Source organism: Leptodactylus fuscus, chromosome 3 (genome assembly GCF_031893055.1).
Source record: "Leptodactylus fuscus isolate aLepFus1 chromosome 3, aLepFus1.hap2, whole genome shotgun sequence".
Lineage (NCBI taxonomy): Eukaryota > Metazoa > Chordata > Amphibia > Anura > Leptodactylidae > Leptodactylus > Leptodactylus fuscus.
In genome coordinates, this window is record NC_134267.1 from 56,985,992 (window position 1) to 57,011,207 (window position 25,216).

At 41.9% G+C, this 25,216-nt stretch overlaps 1 protein-coding gene across 2 annotated transcripts in view; it reads right to left on the minus strand.

The window, feature by feature from the left end:
- Nucleotides 1-25,216, minus strand: part of STRN (striatin) — a 72,712-nt gene that overhangs the window by 36,937 nt on the left and 10,559 nt on the right. For both annotated transcript variants that reach the window (XM_075267613.1, XM_075267612.1), the window contains exons 2-5: nt 5,731-5,834; nt 3,962-4,035; nt 2,867-2,948; nt 2,294-2,461 (exon numbers count right to left, since the gene is read on the minus strand). In XM_075267613.1, coding sequence (XP_075123714.1) covers nt 2,294-2,461; nt 2,867-2,948; nt 3,962-4,035; nt 5,731-5,834 — 428 coding nt within the window. The remainder of the gene's footprint in view (nt 1-2,293; nt 2,462-2,866; nt 2,949-3,961; nt 4,036-5,730; nt 5,835-25,216) is intronic.

A 25,216-nucleotide genomic window follows, 5' to 3' on the forward strand; every position in this document is an offset into this window, starting at 1 on the left:
TGTATTTATTTATTTTTTTATAAATAGGCTATGAGCAGATATATAACCATTACTCACCTATTTAATGTCCTCACTCAAGTGCAGCTGCTCTGATTTACGCCAGTCTTGCAGTGATGACGTCACATCATTCATGAAAATGCCGGAGTCAACCATTTGCCTCAGTGGTCACAAGATGTACGTGTAACCATCACTGCTGAGGCTGATGACTGGCTGCCCGTCATATGAATGATGAATGTGAAGTCGTTGATGCAGCACTTGCAGGGACTGGAGTAGGAGGACATTAAATAAACTTGTAATGGTTGCGGTGTTAGGCCATTTACTGCTCATATCCCTTTAAATAAATTGCACCCAAAGACAGCATTAGTATAACAAGAAATATTTCATGAGCGTTTCCCTATAAACTAATATTTTTAGAAATTCCAAAGACAGCATTAGGGACACAGGTGTTAAGGATGGGAGCGCCATGTCCCAAAAGGTTGTGATAGGGTCTCCTACGATAAAAGAACTTATTTCATAAAACCTATACACTTGCTCATACTGCTGCATGGTGCCAGTTAAAGCAGTCAATCATAGCGGGTAATACGTGCCTATACATAAGGCTGACATTTTTCCAATGGACTTTCTGCCATAGAGGAAAACAGCAATTAGGTAATTTACTATAATCATTGACTCACAATCCCTACAAGTTAAATTGAATCAGCGTAATCCACTAACAATACTATAATCTGCTGAACCGTGCACAAGTCAAAAGCTGTTTTCAGCCTTCAGAGCAAATGGAAGAACATAAGAAGATAAGCCTGTGGACTAACTTGTTTGTCTGAGAAGGCATGCGACATGTTACCATTTAGTTTATCAGTATAATTCTGTCACTATGATGGCCAGAGGATCCCATAACCATTCTTCAGGCTGACGTCTGCCATCTGATATCAGTGCCGATTAAGCACACGGAGGGTTAAAGGGGTTTCCAACCCCAAATGGATTTTCCATACAGATGACCTGTCCGCAAAATCTGCTGCAGTGGAAAGGGAGCACATCTGCTCCTATCCAAGTAATAGGTGCTTCTCCAGTTTCCCAGAACCACTGCTATACAGTGGATAGGACTGGGGTGCCACTTCCATTAGTTGAATAGCAGCAGCCTGCACAAGCTCCCCGTGACGCCTGGAGATTGGCAGAACAGCTTATCTGTGTAGGGTTCGGTTACTGGACCCCAACAGCTCACATATTGATGACCTATACTGTGGATGGTTTATAGCTTGAAAAATCAATTTGGCAATGGAAAACCATGTTAAAGTACAGGTAAATGGATTTTTGGGGTTCCAAATTTGGTAGCCAATCCAGGACCGAAAATCAAAGTGTTATTGCGGGCAGACTTCCCACTAACCAGCAGAGAACCGAGGCTATAAAAATTCCCTTTAAATACTTTATAAGGCAACTAAGAATTACAACTGACTCTCTGAGCGCTTTTCTTTAGAAATCTATAAAATTTTCATGCACTTTGGCAATAGGAATCAAGTAAGGAGAGAGGCGGAGGAGAAACAAGCAAAGAGGTGGATTATCACTCGGGCAGTAGAAAAGATAGTATAACTGGAGGGGTGCAAGAAAGCTAGATAGTAGGCCACAGAAAGGATGCTGACTTAGTCTAGGCAGGAGATGATGAAGGCATGGCTCAAACATTTTTTGTTTACTTGAAGTTGAAGAAAGTGTGGAAGAGGGAAATGCTTTTGACTTGTAGGTGGAAGGAAGTAGTAGGGCTTGAATGTATGATTTAAAACACAGGACAGAACCAAAGACCCGCAGGCAGCAGTCTTAAGAGACTAAGGAAAGTGTGGCGTCACTGAGTAGGAGTGATAGAGCTTAGTGGCAAAGGATGGATAAAGTACGAGTACTTTACCTATATGTACAACTGTGGACAAGCAGCCACCACAAGACTCTGCCTTCCATATCAAATTGTTAAATGGTGACTTTCTTGTGAAACCGTTCATTTTCTCCAGTAAATACATTTTTGTAAAGAAAGTTATCTTATATTGATTTAATGTGCTAAATGTACTAATGTAAAAGCTGACCTTCCCAAGAGCATAAAACACAATTATTTGGTCGATTTCAACAAGAGAAGAGCTCTATATCTACCGGGGCAAGGATTATATACATTAAAAAGAAAAATATCCCAAATGAATTACTGGCCCTTCACATTAGATACAAAGATCTCTAAGTACAGTCACCTAGATTTTATATAGATTTGTAATAACATATCTATAAAGCCAAGTGGTTTGGAAAGTACCAAAAAGAAACCTACCCGATGACCAGAGGGTTGGGAAGTTCAGTCTCTGTGCCATTCACCATGGAGTCCTGATTTGTGTCTGTGAGTCGATCTGAAGAATCAGCAGAAATTCCTAATAATGCACGCACCCGCTTGGACTTCACTTCTAATATGGTGTCTGTGTAGCCGACCTCTTGCAGATACCTAGAGAAGAAGTGGCGGCAGTGACAGGAACATCAACATAAGTTTCAATTACCAGAGCAAAATAAAATAAATGGGCTTCAGAGATGCTAAGGAGTATATGCTTTTATACAATGGCACACAGTGCGGCACTAATATATCATCTGGTAGCAGCTGCAAGGGTCGTCTCTACCAGCCTCTCCAGTCACTGAGAAACCGAAAGATGATGCGGGTACAATGCTCCATTCATTACAAAGGAGAAATAGAAAGGGCACAGAAACAATTCAAGCACATGTACAGTAAATGTCACCAGAGTAAATCCAGCACAGACTCTGCATCTAGTCCTCCCCGCACCCCTAAAAAAATACCTTACCGTATATAACCCCATCACTTGTTGCTTATGATATGTAATAATGATGAGTCACTTACTGCCTTAGTAACTGTCGGCTCTGTTTCCATATAAACTGGCTGTTCTGTGGTTGTGGCTGGACGTCCGTCTCATTTGTTTCGTCTAACGGGAAAAGAACATGAATTATGAATGTTGAACAGAGATTTATTAAAAAAAATAAATAAAAATAATGAGCAACCTACAAATAGTATTAAAAAAATTGAATAATTCATAGTTTGTTATGCAATATGTCTCAGACAACCAGTTGGGCCCTATTCACACCATGCTATAGCCAAAGGTCCCCCCCTCTGACCTACATTGGGAAGTTTTTGTTAATTGCTATACACAAAAGTGCAGAAAAGGGAGGCTGCTGGGCCAACATGCTTCAAAACCAATAACTGCGGCCTCAAATCAAAGCGAAAATCCTTTTAAATAAATATGCACCTTTTAAATAAATATGCAAATCAGCTGGCAAGTGCACTGGGGGTGGGCCTGATATGAGAGATTTGCTACAAGTAGGAGAGATGAAGCACTTGCAACTGTCTGCAGGGAGATCAGGCCCTCTCCCGATGCACTTACAGGCTTATTGCATATCCATAAAAAATATGATTTTCTCTGCATTGCCTTTGCATTTGTGTCTACAAAAGCAAGTCTCTGCTGTTATTAAAGGTCCCAGCACTGGTCTATTAGACTACTATGCATTTGCCTTTAAGGTTCCCTATACAGTGAAACACATCATAGGTACGGACTGATTATAATAAAATAGGGAGCACTACATTTCAGTCACAGGGTGACGTAACAGAAGGCATTTCCTGTAAAAGCAATCTCTCATAGACGGCTTCTGCAGGAAGAGATAAGTAATGCCACTCATCTTCCTATCATCCTCAGGCTTTGCATCACAATGTGAGTCTATAATAACTTCATTATAATACATGTACAACAGTGTGTTTCACAAAAGCTTAAAGTACAAGAATAAGACGGCAAATATTGTGACACCATATTCTGATTTTTTTGCTACAATACATACATACATAAACTATTGATGTGCAATTCATTATCAGTGGAATACAATGAAAATACACAATGCCAATGAACTGTGGATGGGGCAAAATGAACAGGTGGTGCGGGTATCTTACCAGAATCATAATTTGGTGGCTTCATATCTCCCTGATTTAACTCTGTGCCATACTTCAGCTTGTGATATTTCGCTCTAGTGGTGGAAAAGAGTAGAATAGGAGAGATTTCTGGCATACATAATGTACATTCACAGGCAGCCCGATAGGCTCTCATTATTACAGAGAAGTCAGGAAAGCACACCATTGTCCCCACAGGCACATTATTGCTGGGAGCCTAACAATTGCCATTGTCAGTTAAGACGTCTTATCTCTTAATACAGCCAGCATTCCAGCAGCAGATCATCCCCACATGGGAATAGCTCAAGTGGTATTTTCATTATTTACCTCCTATCTGAAAAGTGAGAAGCCATCATGTCACAATCGACGAGTTAAGGCCTAGGCCAAGTTAGAAGCCTGGCGATATGTATAATATTCATAGCCATCTGCAGCATAATACACGAGACGAGAGGGAAAAAGTAATAAAACCTTGTGATGGGATGCTTTTAGTAGAAGAAAATCTTCTATGGTTTATTTAACCCTTCCCAAGGTTCTTGGCTGTATTATTCAGGCTCCAGTGAACTGCGGATATTAATACTCTCAAACAGCAAACTTTCGGATATTTTTAAGGGGTTAAGTTTAAAAAAACAAAACAAAAAAAAAAACAATTTAGTTTCTCCAAAATTGTACCGTTGGTCCCATTATAAATTATGAAGCCTGTAAGTCACAAATGCAATTTTTCTCTTTTTTCGGACCCCATTCTGATTTTTTTTCCCCCCAGCTTCCCAGTACATCATATGGAATATTAAATAGTGCCATTCTAAAGTACAATTTGTCCCACAAACATTAAGTCCTCATACAGCTCTGTGATCGGAGGGGCAAAAAAAAAAAAAAAAAAAAAAAAAAAAAGCTGTTGCCTTTGGATGACAGGAAGTAAAAATCAAAAAATGGCTGTTGCAGGAAAGGGTTAAAGGACCCGTCACCTCCTGACTTATTCTTTACTAGTGTCCTCATGATATAACAATTCTGGAGTATCTCTGCTTTGTGCGGTTTCATGTTTCTCTAGACTCACAATCAATTGCCAACTTATTCCGGAATTTAGTAGAAAAACTAACACCAACATCACAACCCAAGGATCTAAAATAGGTTTTACAGCTGACTTGGCTTTCCAGTGTGTGTCAATGTAAAAGCTTGTTATGGGTCCAGGAAAACCTCTGAAATACCGCTCTACTATTTCATCTGACATGTAACAATTGCACCTATGGAATAGTGCCAGCACAATAGAAAGTGGGGCAAGAAATCACAAACCAAATGCTCCAACGCATCCCTGTCGCAAGGAACCAATGATTCTACAGCAAGGGAATTGGTCAGGGGATATAAATTAGGGGGGTACAGCCCACAATAGGTAAGGAGGATCACTAAACTCTTGTTCTCTAATCTATTTCAATATGGCATCTTATATTATCACCATGACATTATTCTACAAGAGGAGCTGTGGCAGATTTCCTCTGTTGCATGTGGCTAGTGTAAGATAACCCATTCACTTGCAGTGGATTCAGAAAGTTAGAAGATTTATTGAGAATGATGCAGAATGCTCGTCAAATCCTGACCGTGTGAACAGATCCTAAAGCTCCACCCCAGTTACTACTTCTCCAGAATACTTGGTGAAGGAAGGAGCATGTTATTGTCTGAAATAAACCAGTTGTTCCAGATAAAGACAAGTTTGACAACCACTGGGATTGTTCAGAACCAGTGTCATGTATTCTGGAGATACACCCAGAGATGGTACATACCTTTCTTGCTTTAAAGCATATTCCAACATCTTTATTCTTCTGACTAGGTCTTTCTTTAAATTCTCTTGTCCTTTCCTTTCACCTTGAAGGAAAGCTATCTGAGCCTGTAAGACAAAATACAAAAACATCAGGAACGTACAAAGCATAATGTTGTCGAACAATATGACACATTGTGCAGAGTTCATCATTTCAAGTAGTTACAATGTTACTTCATATGGCTTTAATGAAAGATAAAATACTAAAACATAGCCTATTAGCTAACACTTCTGAGAACTGCAGGACACTTGGCTTCACCAGATCTCCTTATACCTCTGAGGTCTACAAGGCTTCTCCGCGATTCTTCCCAAATCTAGTTAAAAGGTGTTGTCAAGGAGAAATTTTTTTATATATATATATATATATATATATATATATATATATATATATATATATATATATATATATATATATAATTTTCTCCTTGACAACACCTTTTAACTAGACTGGGGGTGGTGAATACTCCTCTTTCCCTGATGCCTCATAGCGCAGTCCAGTCCTGTAGGTCTGTTGTGGACTTTCAGCAGATGTCCCTGCCGCAAGTAGAATACACCAGAGCTGCAGGGCCAGACGCGTCTGGTGGACACTAAAGCACTGGGGACATGAAATTTTTTTAGTTCTTTTTTACCTTCCCCGGCCTATTTAAAAAAAAAAAAAATAGAGCAGTCGCAAAATTTTCAAAGAATAGGGTACGTGCACACGGTGGAATTTACAAAGAATAGGGTACGTGCACACGGTGGAATTTACAGAGAATAGGGTATGTGCACACGGTGGAATTGACTGCTAAATTTCAGATAACACCTCAAAATCAGTTCCAATTTCTATCTGAAATCAGTCTCCATTGATTTCAATGGGAGGCAGACACAGATTGGACTAGTAGAAAAAAAAAAAAAAAAAAAAGTGTAATGCTCGATCTCCAGGTAGATTCCGCCTGCTAACTCCCAATGAAGTGAATAGGAGCCAGAAAATACCGCCTAACAGGTACGGAATCTGACACAGAATTTGGTCAAGTGGAAGAATTCCACTTCACATTTCTGAAGCTGAATTTCTCAGCTAGGAAAATTTCCTGAGGCTTGGGTATGTTCTTGGTGCATTCTTCTGCCTCAGATTCCTCACTAAATTCCGGTCATGTGGTAGGAAACCAAAGAGGAGATCAGGTAGTACTCAGATACCATGGGGCTGGTCTGCATGACCCTCGCCCCCTATATCCTGCAGCTGAATCAGTCCCAGAATCTTTGGGAACATCGAGCAGGAGCATTTTTTTTTTTTTTTAGTGTCCTGTACAAAAAAAAAAAAAGAAGTTCATCACTGCCATCGAAAACAATGCAAGGTAAATTTGGCCTGGAAATTGGAGTTGTTTTTAAGTTGGAATTTGCCTCAAAATCATCTCCAATTTCCTCTGTGTGAATGGCCCTTAAGGCCTCTTCAGGTTCTGCTGACCCTCCTCCAAAGTTTGCCAGACCGCAAGTGGATATAAACATGGCCAATGCCTTTGTTCTCATAGATAGAAAGAAGGATAAGCCGCTGTTCTAGGTGTATCGCAGCAGAAGCACATGCACACTCAGCTGTAACAATGCCAGATTGCAGTGTGTACATGGGGTAATGTGCTGCTGTCAAATGCAGACTATATGGGGGATGAACAATTCATACATCCCATAAGGTACCAAGGAGATGCATTTAATGCAGCCAACCAAAGGGTAAAGATCAGGAACATCTGCTCCAGATCCACTACCACTGGGGTGGCTTATGTAAAAGGGCCGAATCCTGACTGACTAGCCAAAGCATTATCTGTTATACTACCAGGAGGAGAACACACAAGCAATACATAAGCATCCAGGCTAAGCAAAGAACCCTTTAAAAGCTGGTACTACAGGGCAACAAGGCAGTAGTAATGAACAGAAATACCAGTAAGTCTATTTACAGCACTAGTACTCAAGAACCCCAGTTCCTTCCAAAATCACATCACAAAGCACATAACTCAAAACTACGTGACTTGCAACACTCAATGAAGGATCTTGGGCAGGCAACATCATCCGCCTCTGTTCACACCTTAGGAGGGCACTGAGCCAGTAAAACAATATGGCATGTAAAATTCATGCCATGACATCATTCGTCCAAACAGGATAATTACGGTGTGAAGAGATAACTACGCTCAATAACAAGCTCGGTAACTAAATAGGACAGGCCTCAAAGTAAAGTAGTATCAGGCATGTTGGATTTCAACACGCCCCATCTTTTTATAACTCCAGAGATAAGTCAATGTCGTAAGTACCTAAAGCGTCTCATGAGTATCTGAGACAGGGTTCACACTACTGTTGGTTTCCATTATGAAGGTGTCCGAAAAGAAAAAAAAGCCCCATCATAACAGACATTAACGGACACTTAGGGAGCGTTCACACTACTGTCTGTGTACGACAGCTAGTGTCCGCTGCTAATGTCCGTGCAAAATCTTGCTAGTGTGAACACCCCTAACTGATTTTAATGTATTAGCTTTTTCAACTGATCCATTTAATGGACACATTAGCATTAGTCCCTTTTTTTTTTGTTTTCTCAGCATGTGCAGAAAAAAAAAACTGAAGGCTAGCAGTTACTGTCCGTTCCAAGTCCGTTACCCATAGACTTCAAAGTAAAAAATAAATAACAGATGCCTGACATCCGTTAGGAACCTGTTTTTTTTTTTCTTCTTTTTAAATGGACACAAAAGTCCTGATGTTACGAATTGAGTGTATAACAAATACTGACAAGATGAAACCCCATTGAAATAAATGAAGATTTTAATGGATTTGTGACAGTTCAGCTAGTGTCCATTGCTAAAATCTTGTAATGGACACTGCTGAAGGACACCAACAGTAGCGTGAACGCCCCCTAAAGCGCAACGCTCCACATGCAAACATGCACACTTGGCCAAATCTAGTCTACCTTGTACTAACATGATAAAACCTGGAAACCAACAGTCCACAAAAGCAGGACTGTGCAGTCTGTCACCCCTATCTGTCCATAGCCCGACGGCTGCATAAACTGCTGACAGTCATGGTCAGGGAGAAACCATAAAAGTTTCTCATTAAAATGTAGTGATCGAATTGTTATGCATCTAATTATACAATATTGATAATTGTATAATAAAAGATTATGAAATTTTATTTAGAAGCCAGAGCCGGAATTTTTTTTCCAACCCACATAACAGGAGGAGCTACTCATAAGCGGGATGTATATAGAAGGTACGCAGAAATGGTTTTATCAGATGTCAGATTGGACTTCCTTGGTTTTGGATGATCACGATGAAGACAACAAGCACATTGCAACTATGGCAAAGAGAAGGGACTATAAAACAAGCCTGTCACCCCTGCATGTGAATAGCCCGGGCGGCTTCCATGGCTCCCACCACTCCCAATGATAACCAGCGCTCTCTGCATTCCTTGCATAGTTTCACCTCTAATGGCTTATTACATGTTATTGCTTCCTAGACCATAGAAAATCTTAAATGGCCGATGACTGACATTTCCACTAAAGCCTTCCATACAAATGTTACTGAAGACATTTCCAGCAGGAACTGAAAGGCTATGAAATGTGTGAATTTCATTTTAGAGCAAGTATCTGGCATGAATGGGAAGCATGATCTAATTTTAAGCGTAGATTTGGATGCAAGAAGCTTTGTGTGTTTACACAGGCCCCATTCACGCCACATTCCTTAAATGCCTTGCCAATGCAGTAGACAACTAATGAGATAGTTCCTTTCATTTGTGCAGAGTTCCAGTTTCCTTAAAGGGACACTCAAAGAAGGGAGGGGGAAAAAAGCCAAGTGCAAGAAAATCAAAGTCAGTAACACCCAACACTATAGAGCGCAGCTATAGTCACAGTATAAAAAATACACACATTAGCATACATATCTAATGATTTATTATATTCGGAAAACTCTGTTCCAATCTCTTCATTTAACTTAAAGGGATCTTTAGGCTAAGGCCCCACGAGACAAACCGCAGTGCTATAGTGCTGCGGGAAAAACCGCGGCGGAAACACATCATGGTTCTTCCTGCAGCGCTTTAAACAGAAAGTTCAATTTTCCTCCGCAGACTTTCTATTACTATTATATCTACGAGGAAACCGCCAGCGTTTCTATAGATATAATTGACATGCTGCGATTTCCAAGACTGCACCGGTTTTGGAAATCGCAGCATGTCCGCACGGCGGTTTTAAACGCAAAGTGGGCATGAATCCCATCCACTTTGCCGTTACTTTATAACGCCACGATTTTTCCCGCAGACAAATCGCAGTATTTTTGGCCTTAAAGGGGTTGTCCAGTGGGTAAAAAATTTTCAGTATATGCTTACAAGTTAAAAAAGCGATACTCTGCCAATCCCCTTCTGACAATTTCTGGGTTTCCTGGTTGAGGTGGATCACAGCTACAGCCAGAGACTGGAACTAGAAACTGGTGGAGGAACCCAGAAACATCGAGATGGGAGAGGAGAGCGTGGCTACCTTCATCCACTACTAGCCGGACATTTCAGGTGTACCCATGAGTGTAACCCCTGCTCCACGTCCATGGTCAGAGAGACTCAGTAAAACTCATCTAATTTACAAAAAAAAAAAGTAAGTGACTTCATATAAAAGTATACAACATACTAAGCACCTAATAACTTAGGGCTAATTCACACGGGGGCAATGAGGCAGATTTTGACAGCAGATTTTGCCTCAAAATCTGCCTTCATACAATGGTGGTCTATGCAGACTGCTAGCGCTTTTTTTTTTTTTTTTCTGAAGCGACATGACCTTTCTTCAGGCGGATTCCGCCTGAGGAAAGCAATAGAAGTGAATGGGAGGCAAAAAACGCCTAGCCTTTTTTTTTTTTGCAAAAAAAACAGCGACTGCCTAGCGTTTTTTTTTTTTTTTCTTTTTTTTTTACAGCCCATTCACTTTAGGGGAGGTGAAAACCACTTGGCGTTTTCTGAAGCAGTTCTTACCAAAAACTGCTCCAGAAAAGCTCCAAAAAACGCCTCAAGGTCAAAAAACTGCTTGCCAATTAAGCAAGCATTTTTTTTCAGGACCAAAATAATCCATGTGGTTTTTATGTGTAAACTAGCCCTAATACTATCGTTATAAAATAATCATTTTGCGGGGCAACACGGTGGCTCAGTGTTTAGCACTACAGCCTTGAGGCGCTGGAGTCCTGGGTTCAAATCCCATCAGCAACAACATCGGGAAGAAGTTTGTATGTTCTCCCCGTGTTTGTGTGGTTTTCCTCCCATTTCTACAAAGACATACTGATAGGAGGAAAAAAAAATGTACATTGTAATCCCTATATGGGGCTCACAATCTACATTTAAAAAATAAATAAAATCATTTTAATTTAAAGCCCAAGTCAGTGACTTTTTTCACCTCCACCAGACTAACTATAAAGCCCTACTACAGGGTGAGGTCCTGGGTTCAAATCCAACCTAGGGTAACATTTACATGGCCTTTGGGTTTGTATGGGTTTCTACCAGTTGTGCTGTATATACAAATTGGGAGCAGAGATAGTGCTAGGGACCCAGGTAAATATACACTGCAGAGGAATAGGCATAGGTATACATGTACGTTACTTGTGCCAATTTCTTACCAGATCAGTAACTAGTTTCTTACCAACCTGACTTGCTCCAATGGTGGTGCCAAATCTTGGCTCTCCAGGAAATCTCAGTACACCAGCCAAGCAAAGGTCTAGAGAAAGACCAAACTTAAAACTGAAGGTTTTTATAAATACGTATGCAGAGAGGGGTGTTATAAAAATGTTAGTAATGACGAATGGATCGAGAACAACTACTCCAAAAAGTAATATAGGCTTGATAAAAGTGCACGGGATGCAGCGGGCAGGAGAACCCTGGCGAATACTTGGAAACATTATCTAAATGATGTCAGGCGGGTGGAATAAGGAGAATTCATTCTCTCAATGACAAGGTTAATAGCGCAACAATTCACAGCTTCTAAAATCTCTCCACATGTCTCAACGCATAAAATATTTGTAAAACCTGATAACATTAAATAGTAATAGATTTGTAAGACACTCGAGAGCAGGAAACTGGGGAAGAAGTTAGAAGACAAGTCTGTGCACATGTAACACGCGACTACATACAATAGAATACAAATAAAATCTAAATTTATGGACATATCTTTAGAAGAATATTTCCCATACAGGGACTCAGAGCTTTCATAGTGAGGTACTTGCTTACTTTGGCTGAAACTTGTCACAGTACGACGCCTTCACCAATGCAACTGAATGGAGTGACTTTATGATCCCAAGGGTGCTGCGACTGACTACTAGACACAAAAAGGTCAAGCAGTGCTAGGTATTTTTCAGACGGTCACCGTGCCCTTGGGGTTGCAATGTGACTCCATTAAGTTACTGTGGTGAAGGAGTTGCAATGTGACACGACAATCTTCTGCCACACGACAGGAGTGGCAGCACAGAGTCGCAGGGCATGTATAGCCATAGTGTAAACCTACACAAACGAAAGATGTGCTGAATGTACAGAGGTGGCTCATAATGGAAGATCTGGGGAACTTTGTCAAACTGTCACCCAACTGTTTGCTTAGTTTTGCACCAAATGGTAGCGAATATTGGCGTGTATTAAGCCACAGCCACTTCACAACTAAACCACATCAATTTCCAGCCATGACAATGGAATAGAGAGGCTGGGCAAACAGTGTCATGCCTTTACATTTTTTCTTTTTACGTATTTGAAATCTACTTTTTAGACAACCCCTTGAAATACACAATGTTTTTACTGCATTTTTGTAATGCAAAATATCCTAAAAATTCTAACGTAGAGTTTTTTGAAGATTTTTTTTGATGCTGATGACTCAAGAGCCCTAGGGCTGGAAACTGCTCAAAAAAAATAAAAAAAAATAAAATAAAATTATTTTTTTTTTACATTTTTCCATGCTTAAAGAGGACCAACCTTTCACCACCTGAACCAACTCCATTTCTTAGCATCCGCACATTACCCGTCCTCTGAATATTTTCCATTGGCTTCAGGAATAAAGTGCCAGTATCTCTCATGCGTTGCTTCGCAGCAGGATAGACATGCTTAACCATTGAGTCAAGAGCCTAGAAGCGCTTGCAATAGGATCACCAGTCCTCTTAACAGCCCGCTCCTTATTGCTGCATATTTTTCTTTACAACAATTTAATGGGGTGCCTAAAGGGACACATGTAATCTCCTGCTGCTTCCAGTCTATCCCACCTAGCTTGTTTTCTTCACATGTAGGCAGTGGCGTAGCTAGAAACGGCGGGGCCCCGTGGCAAACTTTTGACATGGGCCCCCCTCCCGACGACCTCGACCGACCCCCTCCTACGCATTCCTGCGTGTTCTATTATGTCCCATAGTGGCCCCTGCACGCAGTATTATGTCCCATAGTGGCCCCTGCACACAGTATTATGCCGCAATAGTGTCCCCTGCACGCAGTATTGTGCCCCAATAGTGTCCCCTGCACGCAGTATTGTGCCCCAATAGTGGCCCCTGCACACAGTATTGTGCCCCAATAGTGGCCCCTGCACACAGTATTGTGCCCCAATAGTGGCCCCTGCACACAGTATTGTGCCCCAATAGTGGCCCCTGCACACAGTATTGTGCTCCAATAGTGGCCCCTGCACACAGTATTGTGCCCCAATAGTGGCCCCTGCACACAGTATTGTGCCCCAATAGTGGCCCCTGCACACAGTATTGTGCCCCAATAGTGGCCCCTGCACACAGTATTGTGCCCCAATAGTGGCCCCTGCACACAGTATTGTGCCCCAATAGTGGCCCCTGCACACAGTATTGTGCCCCAATAGTGGCCCCTGCACACAGTATTGTGCCCCAATAGTGGCCCCTGCACACAGTATTGTGCCCCAATAGTGGCCCCTGCACACAGTATTGTGCCCCAATAGTGGCCCCTGCACACAGTATTGTGCCCCAATAGTGGCCCCTGCACACAGTATTGTGCCCCAATAGTGGCCCCTGCACACAGTATTGTGCCCCAATAGTGGCCCCTGCACACAGTATTGTGCCCCAATAGTGGCCCCTGCACACAGTATTGTGCCCCAATAGTGGCCCCTGCACACAGTATTGTGCCCCAATAGTGGCCCCTGCACACAGTATTGTGCCCCAATAGTGGCCCCTGCACACAGTATTGTGCCCCATAGTGGACACCCTTAAACAATTATTATACTCTGGGGTTTTTTCAGACCCCAGAGTATAATAATCGGAGACCTGGGGGAATAAACACATAAAAAAACACTGTTACTTACCTGTCCACCGGCTCCCTACGCTGTCTTCTCTGCTGCCGTCCTTCTGCTATAACCCGGGACGCAGGCCGGGTTCATGTGACGTCAGAAAGGACGTCAGGAAGGAGGCCTGGCAGGATCGTGGAGAGGTAAGTAACATGTTTTTTTATGTTCCCCTACCTCTCCCGGTCCGCCAATCATTTTACTCGGGGGTGCAAATTTTGCTTTGGTTTTTGGAGACAAAGTCAGGAGTGGAATGAGCAGAAGAGAGAAGTTTAAGCACTTCTTATATATTTCTCATTCCATTTGTTGCCATTCTTGATCTGGGCTCAAAAAGCACCAGCAAAAAACCAAAACATGTTCCTGCAATATGAGGCCTCAGCCTAAAAGGGGTTACCTGGAGACTTTTCCCCTTACTTTTGGCCCTATGGGAGTTTATGTTGAACCTTGGGTGGATACGACCACCCACTAGACTCAATTACTCCGAAGCGTACAAAGAAAGAAAGAAATGTATATGTGACACTGACTCTTCCCACAAAACCATATATCAATCTGCTCTGCCCCTCCTGCTATATAAGCCGCCTGTAGACCGGACAGCATTTCCTGGCGACAGGTTCTAGGGGCTGTTCCAGGAAAAACCTGTCCACTATGTCTTTATTAAATAACAGAAAACCTGTTTTCTAAATGTACGGCAAAATCAATCAATCTAAGCAGACTTTACAGGAGCAAAAAAAGATCAGAAGGATCATATCAGACGACGTCCAGCACAAATGCCGAGGGCAGCATGAATCATATTTTGGGGAAAAAGGAAAATTCCCCTCCTCAAGTCAAAGGCTTGAGGGGGCAGAAATGGACAAGCTCTGCATAAAATAAGGAGACACTGAATGTAAACTACTTCCCAGTGAGATTAAGGGACTTTGCCAGGGCAATATCTATCCGATGGATAGGCTATAAAGATTTCCTACCCTATAAAGCCCACTGACCAGAGTACCACAGCTCATTCAACTGTGACTAAGCCGTATTAAGATATATGGCTGCACAAATTTATTTAATTTTTTGCTGCCGCTTCTTTGGGAATGAAGTGAAACAAGCAACCAATCTGAATTGTTTCAACCCGAAGAATCTCACACAGGTAACCTATAACACGACAGGCCAAAAATCCTAAAGATTCAGTCACGCTTGAAACACAGCAGGGTCTAGAGCAGGGGTAGGGAACGTATGGCTCTCCAGCTGTTGCAAAACTACAACTCCCAGCATGCATACTGGCTCTGCTGTTCTTAGAACTCCCATGGAAGTGAATGGAGCATGATGGGAGTTGTAGTTTCACAGCAGCTGGAGAGCCAAAGGTTCCCTACCCCTGGTCTAGAGGCAGCATGAATGTGGTAAAACTAGTAATTTATTAATTTGGAAAATATCCATTTAATCATAACTTTTCTTCATAAACCTAAGTGTGTATATGAGCAGTAACCCCAATTTATGTCATTACAGAACCTAAAACCTGCAGTTTTTAGCACTTTTCCTCTCTGCGCCGTTCCTGGAAATTATAGTCCCCACTGACATTGTAGGTGCAGATGGGCGAGTAGCAGAGGGATTAGCTCTCTAGGATTATGTTCACACAACAAAATTTGGAAAGTTAGACAATCTTCCAACGCAGATTCCTTTCCAAACTCTAAAGCCTTGTTCATATTTGCATTGGTAATATCCATTCGGGATTACCCCCTCTCCCCCCCCAATCTACTTTCCTGTCCACATGACTGATGCGGAGATCTCGCAGCAAGCACACGGACCCCATTATAGTCTATGGAGTCCGTGTGCTTTAACGGCACAGCGCTAGACTAAAAGAAGTTTCTTATCTCCCACTTTTCTTCTATCTCCAAAGACTTGTATAGGTCTGCAGCATCCAGAAGAGATTTTCAGAGTCGCAGGCGTTTTACAGTCCCTGCAATGTGGATGGGATTCTCTAGAATCCCATCCACACAGTGCAGAAAAATATACACAGCGGAAATGCTGCCATTTCTAAAACCAATGCGTTTTTGGATATCGCAGCATGTCAATTGTACCTACGGATACTATATTTATAATTGAAGCAGAAAGTTGGCAGCATTTTCCTTTCACTTTCTGTGTAAAGCGCTGCAGCGAAAAAACACAATGCGTTCTGCCGCGGTTTTCACTGCAGCCCGCTACGTGGGTCTTAGCCTTTAAGGGGTGTGCGCTTAATTTTGCTACATCTGATGTCAGAGGGGATTAGAAATAATAATGGAATGTAAAATGATGGTCTTAATTCCAGCTGTCTTTTATAGTGGACCCATCATGGACAATGACAAGAAACTGACAAATCTCTGGATACATATGTCATGGGGCACACTGAAGGCGAGATTGTTCCATATATTTCAATTAAATTCACACCTAAACCTACTGTTTCAACTTTAAGAACTAATGTACGGCCAGTTATAAGACCTCAATGCTTCTTCTAAAAGCTTTCCATGCAGTGAAAATAGTTTCATACACGCAACATCCAATGAAGCATGATGCGGTGCCATTCAGAGAAAATATGGCCCACTGCTAGAGATCAATAAGCGTCCATGCACATGGCTCTGCAGTGGCCATGAGACTGTCACGCAAGCAATGTTATCAGTACAACGTGATGGGAGCAAGTTAGATCTGTACTGACTGCTTCAGCCGACCATCTAAAGTTTTTATCCCTAACAGGAGATGTCGGGGAATATAAGGACCAGGTAAGCCAAGCTACTGCCTCTGCTACTTCAGTATACATATACTGTTTGGCTGAGTGTTCAGGCATATTGGGGGATGTTGAGGAATTGGTTGGCCAATAGCTATTTTACATTTAAAAAATTTAAATAAATACAAATTTTAAACTCTTCAAACAATGAGCAAAAATGATGCAATGATAGAGCAAACAAGAACTAACCTTTGGTTCACCCACATGAGATCCGGAATCTCTGCCGGCATAGACAAGCACAAACTTGTGGCCATATTAACACCCTAGCATGAGAAACCTTCCACAAGTATGATAAACCTTCAGATGATCCAATCCCAACTCTGAACATTACACAACCCACTCCAATCACACTGAATCACAACTTGATCAGATCGGTCAGTCACGTTCTTCAGAATAAACACTTTAATGGTTGTCTAAAACCTGCCTTCCTTACAGTGAGTCTATGCATCTTACATCACACCTTCGATAGGGTGAGTTTTGTTTCCCCATAGGAAATAAGTAAGATTTTCAGAAACTACTTCAGATTTACCGTTCCTCTTGGTTGGACTTATGGGTCATGAAGTGAGCAGCTTTTCCAGAAACTCATACCACAAAGTGATATACTATCACAAAGTGACATGCTATACGTGTGTGGTGAATTGCAGTCATTTGCTTATTTTGCAATACTGTGTTTAAGGTTGAGACCCCACATTGTGGAAACGTAGCTTTTGTTGTTGCAGATTTTGCTGTGGTTTGTTTTAGCCAAAACAAAAAGCAGATTGAGCAAAAGATAGAAATAAGATCTCTGTATTTTCTATTCCTTTTCAAGCAACTCCTGACTTTGGATCAAAAAGCCTTGACAAAATCGTTGCGTTTCCGCAACATGGGGCCTCAACCTAAAGGAGCTTTTTGGCATTACAAAGCACAGTCACTATACCCCCTTAATTGCCTTCACGAGAAAGAGAGTCTTTAACCATATCACAACCATACCAATAGTGGACAAGCCAGTAGTTACCACGGTTTCCTTTTTTCTTTTCTTTTTTTTTGTGATTCAAACCAGATCAATGCATAAAACTTATGTCAAATTGTCGCAATGAGTGCATTTACAAAGTGTAGTTGAGGTGCTGCTATACCAAATTACCTACAGTACATACTCGAGTATAAGCCGAATTTTTCAGCACAGTTTTTGTGCTGAAAAAGCCCCCCATGGCTTATACTTGAGTCAGCAAAAAAAAAAAATTTTGACCAGTCGCAATATCAATGTATAGAATCTCCCACAAAATAGTGAAGAAAAAAAAAAGCTTTTAAAAAAATAAAATTAAAAAATTAAAAGTTCTAAATCCCTCCTTTCCCTAGAATACATACAAAAGTAGAGAATTACTCTGAAACACATACACATTAGGTATCCCTGTGTCTGAAAGTGCCCGGTCTACGGAATATAGGGTATCTGCAGTGCTTCTGTTCCGTCATGAAGGGGTTAATAGGAGCACTGCGGATACCCTATATTCAGCCAGGCTGAATTCCAAGTGTGTGTGGGGGGGGGGGGGGGGGGGAGCAGTCCTCAAGCTCAGGGAAGGGGCAGACAGACAACCAAAACACCCCCTCCCCTAACCCAGCAACTACTGCACCCAAAAACTCCGACCATTTTAATTTTTGAAATTTTCCAGTAGCTGCTGTATTCCCCCCCCTTCCCCGGCTTATACTCGAGTCAATAAGTTTTCCCAGTTTTTTGTGGTAAAATTAGGGGCCTCGGCTTCTATTCGGGTCGGGTTATTCTCGAGTATATACGGTAATCTGCATGATGTTTTATAGTAAAACATGTAAAATAAGTTTCACCTGTAAAAACCATGACTGTGGAAAAAACTGCATGTAACTATGCAATTTTTTTTTTTTTAAAACTCAAGCAGAGTTCACATCTGCATTGGAGACTCCATCATAGTGACACTTGAACATGAACAGCTATTTTAGCGGCCCATGTTACTGTTGTTCCGGTCCCTAATATACAGGTCCATAATATCCAGACTATGAATATTTTTTCTTGATCATGCCATTCTCAGTATCCTTTCCACATTCCGCCTGAGAAATCGCCATAAGCTTGGCAGTTTGGCACTACTGGCTCTCCATATTCTAGCACTGATGGCCATTTTTCTTAAAAATTGCTCAGATCCCTCCATTTTTCCAATCTAATATGGAATCACAGAAAAATTGTTCACCATGTTAGAACATATGCAGTCATATAAACTCCCAGAATGCATGATTCTCCTGCAAACCTCGGACTAAAGATGTGGCGATCACTAGACAACCATATCTCGTATTGATTATTAATACAGCCAGAAGACGGCCATATCACTAACCTGCCAGCCAGGGCGCTTGAAACCTTCAGAAACCTTTTCAGTTGGAGAAAAAAAAATAATGTCTGGACTGACAAATTGAGAGGAAGGGGCACAGGAGGGGAGGGGTATGCAGCTGCAGCTTCTCACTCAATGTCTCAGTAGATAATAGAGGGGACATAAGATTGGCTCTTACATTACACCACATAAAGCCTGACTACTTATGCACAGAGAGAAAAGTGTTAGCATTCACAGAAACCAGCAGAGGAAACCTGCAGCTTAGACACATTCCTGGCCGCACTAAATCTAATATACATCTACACAATCTGTGGGATTTCTCTTGTTATGATAGGTAGGTTTTATAGGAAACACATTTAGAAAAAAAAATCCTTTTAAATGGGAGTATTCCAATAACAACCCCCACCTATATGACATGTATACAAATCCTGGGAATATGCTCGAGCTGTCTTTGGTTACCAGTGCCACATTGTGTTTTCTTCTCCTCAATAACTCAGTGAGTTTTTTCAAGCTGCTTTCAATGTTGAAAATGCCACCGAACCAGCAGGGAACGTCTCAAACCTCCATGGGCGGCCACACACTGTTTAGCCCCACAGAACAACCTGTGACAGTTCAAGATGGAAACCAGCCTCAGAATGCCCAGACTAACTCTCGGATTTCTGCCACATACTCCAAAACCATAATGCGCACCTTAGATTTATTCAGTGCATATTACTACCGTGTGAATGTACCCTAAGGGAGCCTTCACAAGATGTAACACTGCGCTCATTCTGATCATAAAAAGACGTTCAGAATGAGCGCGTAAAAAGCAGCTCCCGTTGACTTGAATGGGAGCATACTGGCATAATGGCATACTGCACTCCCCATTGAAATCTCAATGGGAGGCTTTTTTCCCTATGCATTCAATGTATTACGTGCGTTACATCGTGTGAAGGCTCCCTAAGGGTTTTACAAGCAGCCATTTATATGGATAGAAGAGGATATTCCTAAGGCCTGGTTCACATCTGGGTCCATTCAAGAAGTCCGCTTGGGTAACCCATCCCCCCATCAGAAACCTATAAGCATAAAAAAAAACAAAAAACTGTTGCCTAAGGAAACCTGTGAACCCCCGTAGACTATAATGGGGTCCATGTGGTTTGCACACGAAACATATGGAGAGAAAAGTGCTACTTGCAGAACTTCTCGCTGTAAGTTTCGTGCATAAGCTGAGCGGAAACCACACAGACTCCATTATAGTCTATGGGGGCTGCGGGTTTCTTTAGGTAATCGCTTTTTTTTTATGCATATAGGTTTCCGTTTGGAGGTGCCAAAGTGGACATACATTAGGGAGGGTGAGCTCTCATTGTTTCTTCTACACTGGGAGACAGCCCTACTTAGAGACTGTGTTGCCATTCTTTTATTTATTTAATTGACCCGAATAGTGAAATGTATTATACTTTGATTTTACAAAAAAAAAAAAAAAAAAAATTCTGTACATTAGGGCTAACATCTTGTCTCAGTTCTGTTAAAGGGATTTTTCAGGACTTACATCATCATTATATGACACCCCCACTGATCAGCTGTTTGAGGAGGCCACAGCGCTCACGAGCATTATGGCGCCTTCCCTGGGCCGATGACATCACATTCACCAGTCACATGACACAGCAGCTGTTAAGTCCCTTTCAAGTGAATCCTGTTAGGCATGTAATGATAAATGCATACAAACTAACAATAGTAATAAAAAAAGACCAATGTCAGCTCTTTTACATCTTTATTTCGTGAATAATTCAATTTTAAAACAATTTTCCTGGAGGTCATTTATTATTAAAAATGTAATTAAAAGTTGGTTTATAATGGGAAGATTACTTATTTCTAGAAATGACTACATAATACATGGAGCCTGCGGGATCACATTTGTTTCCTTACCAAACATAATTGGTAAATCAGTCAAACATATAAAATCCATACACATGAAACAGAAAGCTGGAAAATTACAGTACTGGTCATTAGCCGCGATTTCTAAAGAGCGAAACGCAGAAATGCTCGGAAAAGAACCAAATGAACCTTTGCGATGAAAGACAAACAGCTCCTGAAGCATTCTTTACAGATGTTAACTCAATACAGGGTCAAGTGTGCAAGTCTTATCTATGAAAATCTTTTTGAAAATGCAATATCGGCAACGAGTACTTTCTTAAAAGCTCTTCAGAATTTACAATGACATCCTTTCATGAAGTCAACCGCATGCAGACGGAAGCTAGGGAGGAGATCAGCTGTTACTGCTGGCTGAAGCGGTGCCCATGCACAAAGGTTTGGTGTACCCCTTTAGGACGTCTATAAGCCCTTATAGGATCAAAGGAAATATGGGGGGGGGGGGGGGGGGGGTCTTAATACATGTAAAAATGAGCCTACTACGCTCTAAATAAAATTGTGTGTATCTAGAAGCCTATTATGGTCTTCTATGCAGTCAGAACTTCTCACATACTGTACAACAGACGATAGTGTTAGCGGGAGAGTAGTCTGGCTTGGATTTTGGGACATTTCACACACTTAAGTCTCATGTTTTCAATGGGAGTCTGCATCACACGCTTCTTTTTCTCCAGAGTGCTTGGCACAGTTTAGCATCAAAAACACAAACTCATGCGACTTTTCGCCAACGTGTGGGAGAAGAAGTGTGGCCATTGTGGATTTCAATGTAGAAAATGCACCAAAGCCCATCTCAAATTTGTCTCAGTGAAGATACCCTAAGGCTAAGGCCCCACGGGCCATAAACCCAGTGATAAAGCGCTGCGGGAAGAACTGCTGCATGATCGCATTGCGGTTCTTTCCGCAGCGCTTTGAAGAGAAAGTTTACAGAGTTTTCCTCTGCGGACTTTTTCTTCCCATTATGTCTATGGGAAAGCTGTCGGCGTTTCTGTAGATATAATTGACATGCTGCGATTTGCAAAGCCGCAACGGTTTTGCAAATCGCAGTGTGTCCGCACCATGTTTTTTTCCGCAAAGTGGGCATGGGAACTGCATGAATCCCATCCACTTTCCCTGCACTGTACACCGACGCAATTTTTCCTGCAGCGTCTCCGCTGTGGGCAAATCACAGCGTTTACGTCCCGTGGGGCCCCGGCCTAAAGCAGCGTTTTAAGGCTGGGTTCAGATGGGGGTTTTTGGTCCGGAATTTGACGTGGAGGCCGCCTCAACTTCCAGACCAAAAAACGGCTAGCCACGCCTGGATGCCGGGTGCAGTGCATAAAGTGCATCGGCATCCATTCACGGCATTCTACTCCAGATTAGGCCCAAATGAATGGGCCTAGCCGAGAGGGAGGTGTTGCGAGGCGGATGTCCGTGGCTGAATCAGCCTTGGAATCCGCCTGAAGAAAGGGCAGCTCACTTTTTTCCTTGAGCAGGAACAAACCAAACATGGAAAAAAGGAAATCAATGAGTTGGTTTTTTGAGCAGGATTTTAACGTGGATTCCACATCAAAATCCTGACCAAACCCCCCCCCCCCCTATCCGGTCTGATCCTGGCCTAAAGGGGTTTTCATGGTTGAAATATTGCTGACCCATCTTAAAAATAGGTCACTAATCCCCAGTCAGTGGAGACCCCACATACAACTACCTCACTGAATAGCCTTTATTGGAGGCCTACAACCTCCAATAACACTATCACCTCACTGCCATCTGTACAGTCTCCCCCTCTCCTTCTGTCTCTATCCCCCTTCCCCCATAGATTGTAAACCCTCGCGGGCAGGGCCCTCTACCCCACTGTGCCAGTCGGTCACTGTTAGTATTATATCTACCTGTATATTCTGTGTATTGTATGTAAACCCCCAAATGTGAAGCACCATGGAATTAATGGTGCTATATAAACAATAATAATAATTTATCAGCAGCGGATACAGAGAACAGTGCTGGAAGCAGACAACAGTTGAAATGAATCACAAAAACTTAGTTCCTTTTCAAAAGAGAGCGCTGATCTGCAGTACCTGACCTGACCACTACACAAAGAACAGCACTATCTGCTTCCTGCTCCATTCTCAGTGTATCAGTCACTGATAACAGCTAATCAATGGAGGTGTCAAAGGTCGGTCCTCCACTGATTTAGTATGGATGACCAATCAATGTTTTTAATCTGGAAAACCCCTTTAAGTTTAGCATATTCTTAGAGACAATATTAAACTAGCTGCTATGAAATGCTTTCCCTCTAGAAGACAAACTGTGTGACTTGAGGGTACAGACATAGGTAACAATCACAGACCACGATAATGTGAGAATTGTACTACAAATCAGCGCAGTTGTCAACCAACAACCAATCTGCTGCCCCTTGTCTATTCAAGAGAATAAGTCAGTATACAGCCCATCAAATATGTGGTGCGTGACATGATTTGGAGGGTTCTCACTAGATACTTATGGTATCTCTACACAAACATGATACCAGACTTTGGTAACAGATGATCAGAAGTCCCAGGGTTCCTTGACCGCCATTTCAAAAGTCGCAACCACACATTGAATACACAGAACATTGTACATCAGCATGGCTAACCCTCCAAAACTAGAGAAAAGAGCCCAGACAGTCCTAGAGGTTAGATCCCATCAAATACTTATAGCCTATTAGACAACACAGGTGCGCATTACTGCACCTAAACATCATGGACCTCCAGCCAAACATCATGGACCTCCAGCCAAACATCATGGACCTCCAGCCAAACATCATGGACCTCCAGCCAAACATCATGGACCTCCAGCCAAACATCATGGACCTCCAGCCAAACATCATGGACCTCCAGCCAAACATCATGGACCTCCAGCCAAACATCATGGACCTCCAGCCAAACATCATGGACCTCCAGCCAAACATCATGGACCTCCAGCCAAACATCATGGACCTCCAGCCAAACATCATGGACCTCCAGCCAAACATCATGGACCTCCAGCCAAACATCATGGACCTCCAGCCAAACATCATGGACCTCCAGCCATTTAGCATTATTGAGACTTTTTTTTTACTGCAGCAAACCATGATGCCAGGGCTTTTACTATAGACAAAGTCACAGTCATTGCAATAAATCTCAGAATAAAGAATAAATCAACAAAATTAAAGAGCTAAAAACTTGGATCCAAAATCTTCAACCTTGTATAAGATTATAATTCAAAATTCCTTTTTTAAGGTAAAAAAGAAATCTCAGGAGAGGGTGCGGGAATACAGGATCAGAGAAAAACTGAAATCCTGACAGCTACGGCTCAGTCATGAGCGGACATACGTACCACGATGGACCATACTGACTATAAAGTATAATGTCCACCATTTTGCAGGATTTCATCTGAGATTTCTGCTGGAATCTCCAATGCAGATGAGAACATCGCCTAACAGGATTTGTTCCCGACACAGAACAAAACGTATTGTGAATTTTCACAGAAGCAAAAAACAGAGCAGACAAAAACAAGTAGGGAAATTTCTCACAATGAAAAAAAAAAAAAAATTATATAGTGAAGATAGTGTTTTTCTAGCCAGGTTTTCTTTCTTCCAGAAGGTTCTCTATTATAATATGAGGTTGAGTACTAAATACTTCTCCAGTGACCATTGGGTAATCCAGGACCTGCGGTGGCACCATCACATGCCACTGATGCCAGGTCTGGGACACAGACATTACTACTATTCCAGGCTGGATTGGCATACTGAAAGGTAAGACATGTTCAGCTATTTATTATGTTTCTATAGTAACTCCATTTACAGCTCTGCTATTCTTAGTTTATAAGACCATTTTTGCTCATTCCAATAACATATGGTTATACTGGTAGCCAAGCGCTAATAATAGAGGGCAATACAGAAAATGAGAACGGTTCTTAGGACACGTGAAGTACAGAAATACAAGGATTTATATCATCTTAGAAAAATCACTTCATTTCAGGGAATTATGACAATAAAGCAGACAGCGGTGGGTAACATGCAATTGGCATATAAGCCATTCTCTGTAGTGACTGCAATACCGCCCCCTATGGGAGAATCAAGTAGAACTAACCCCCCCCCCTTTAAATACTGCCACACCGTCACATCAGTATACAAGACTAAGATTTACATGCATGATTGTATGGCGGTAGAACAGACCTCAAACATAGTAGCGGAGGCATCTTACATGTATAGACCCTCTGCACCTAACCATGTATAAGCCTCAGGTCA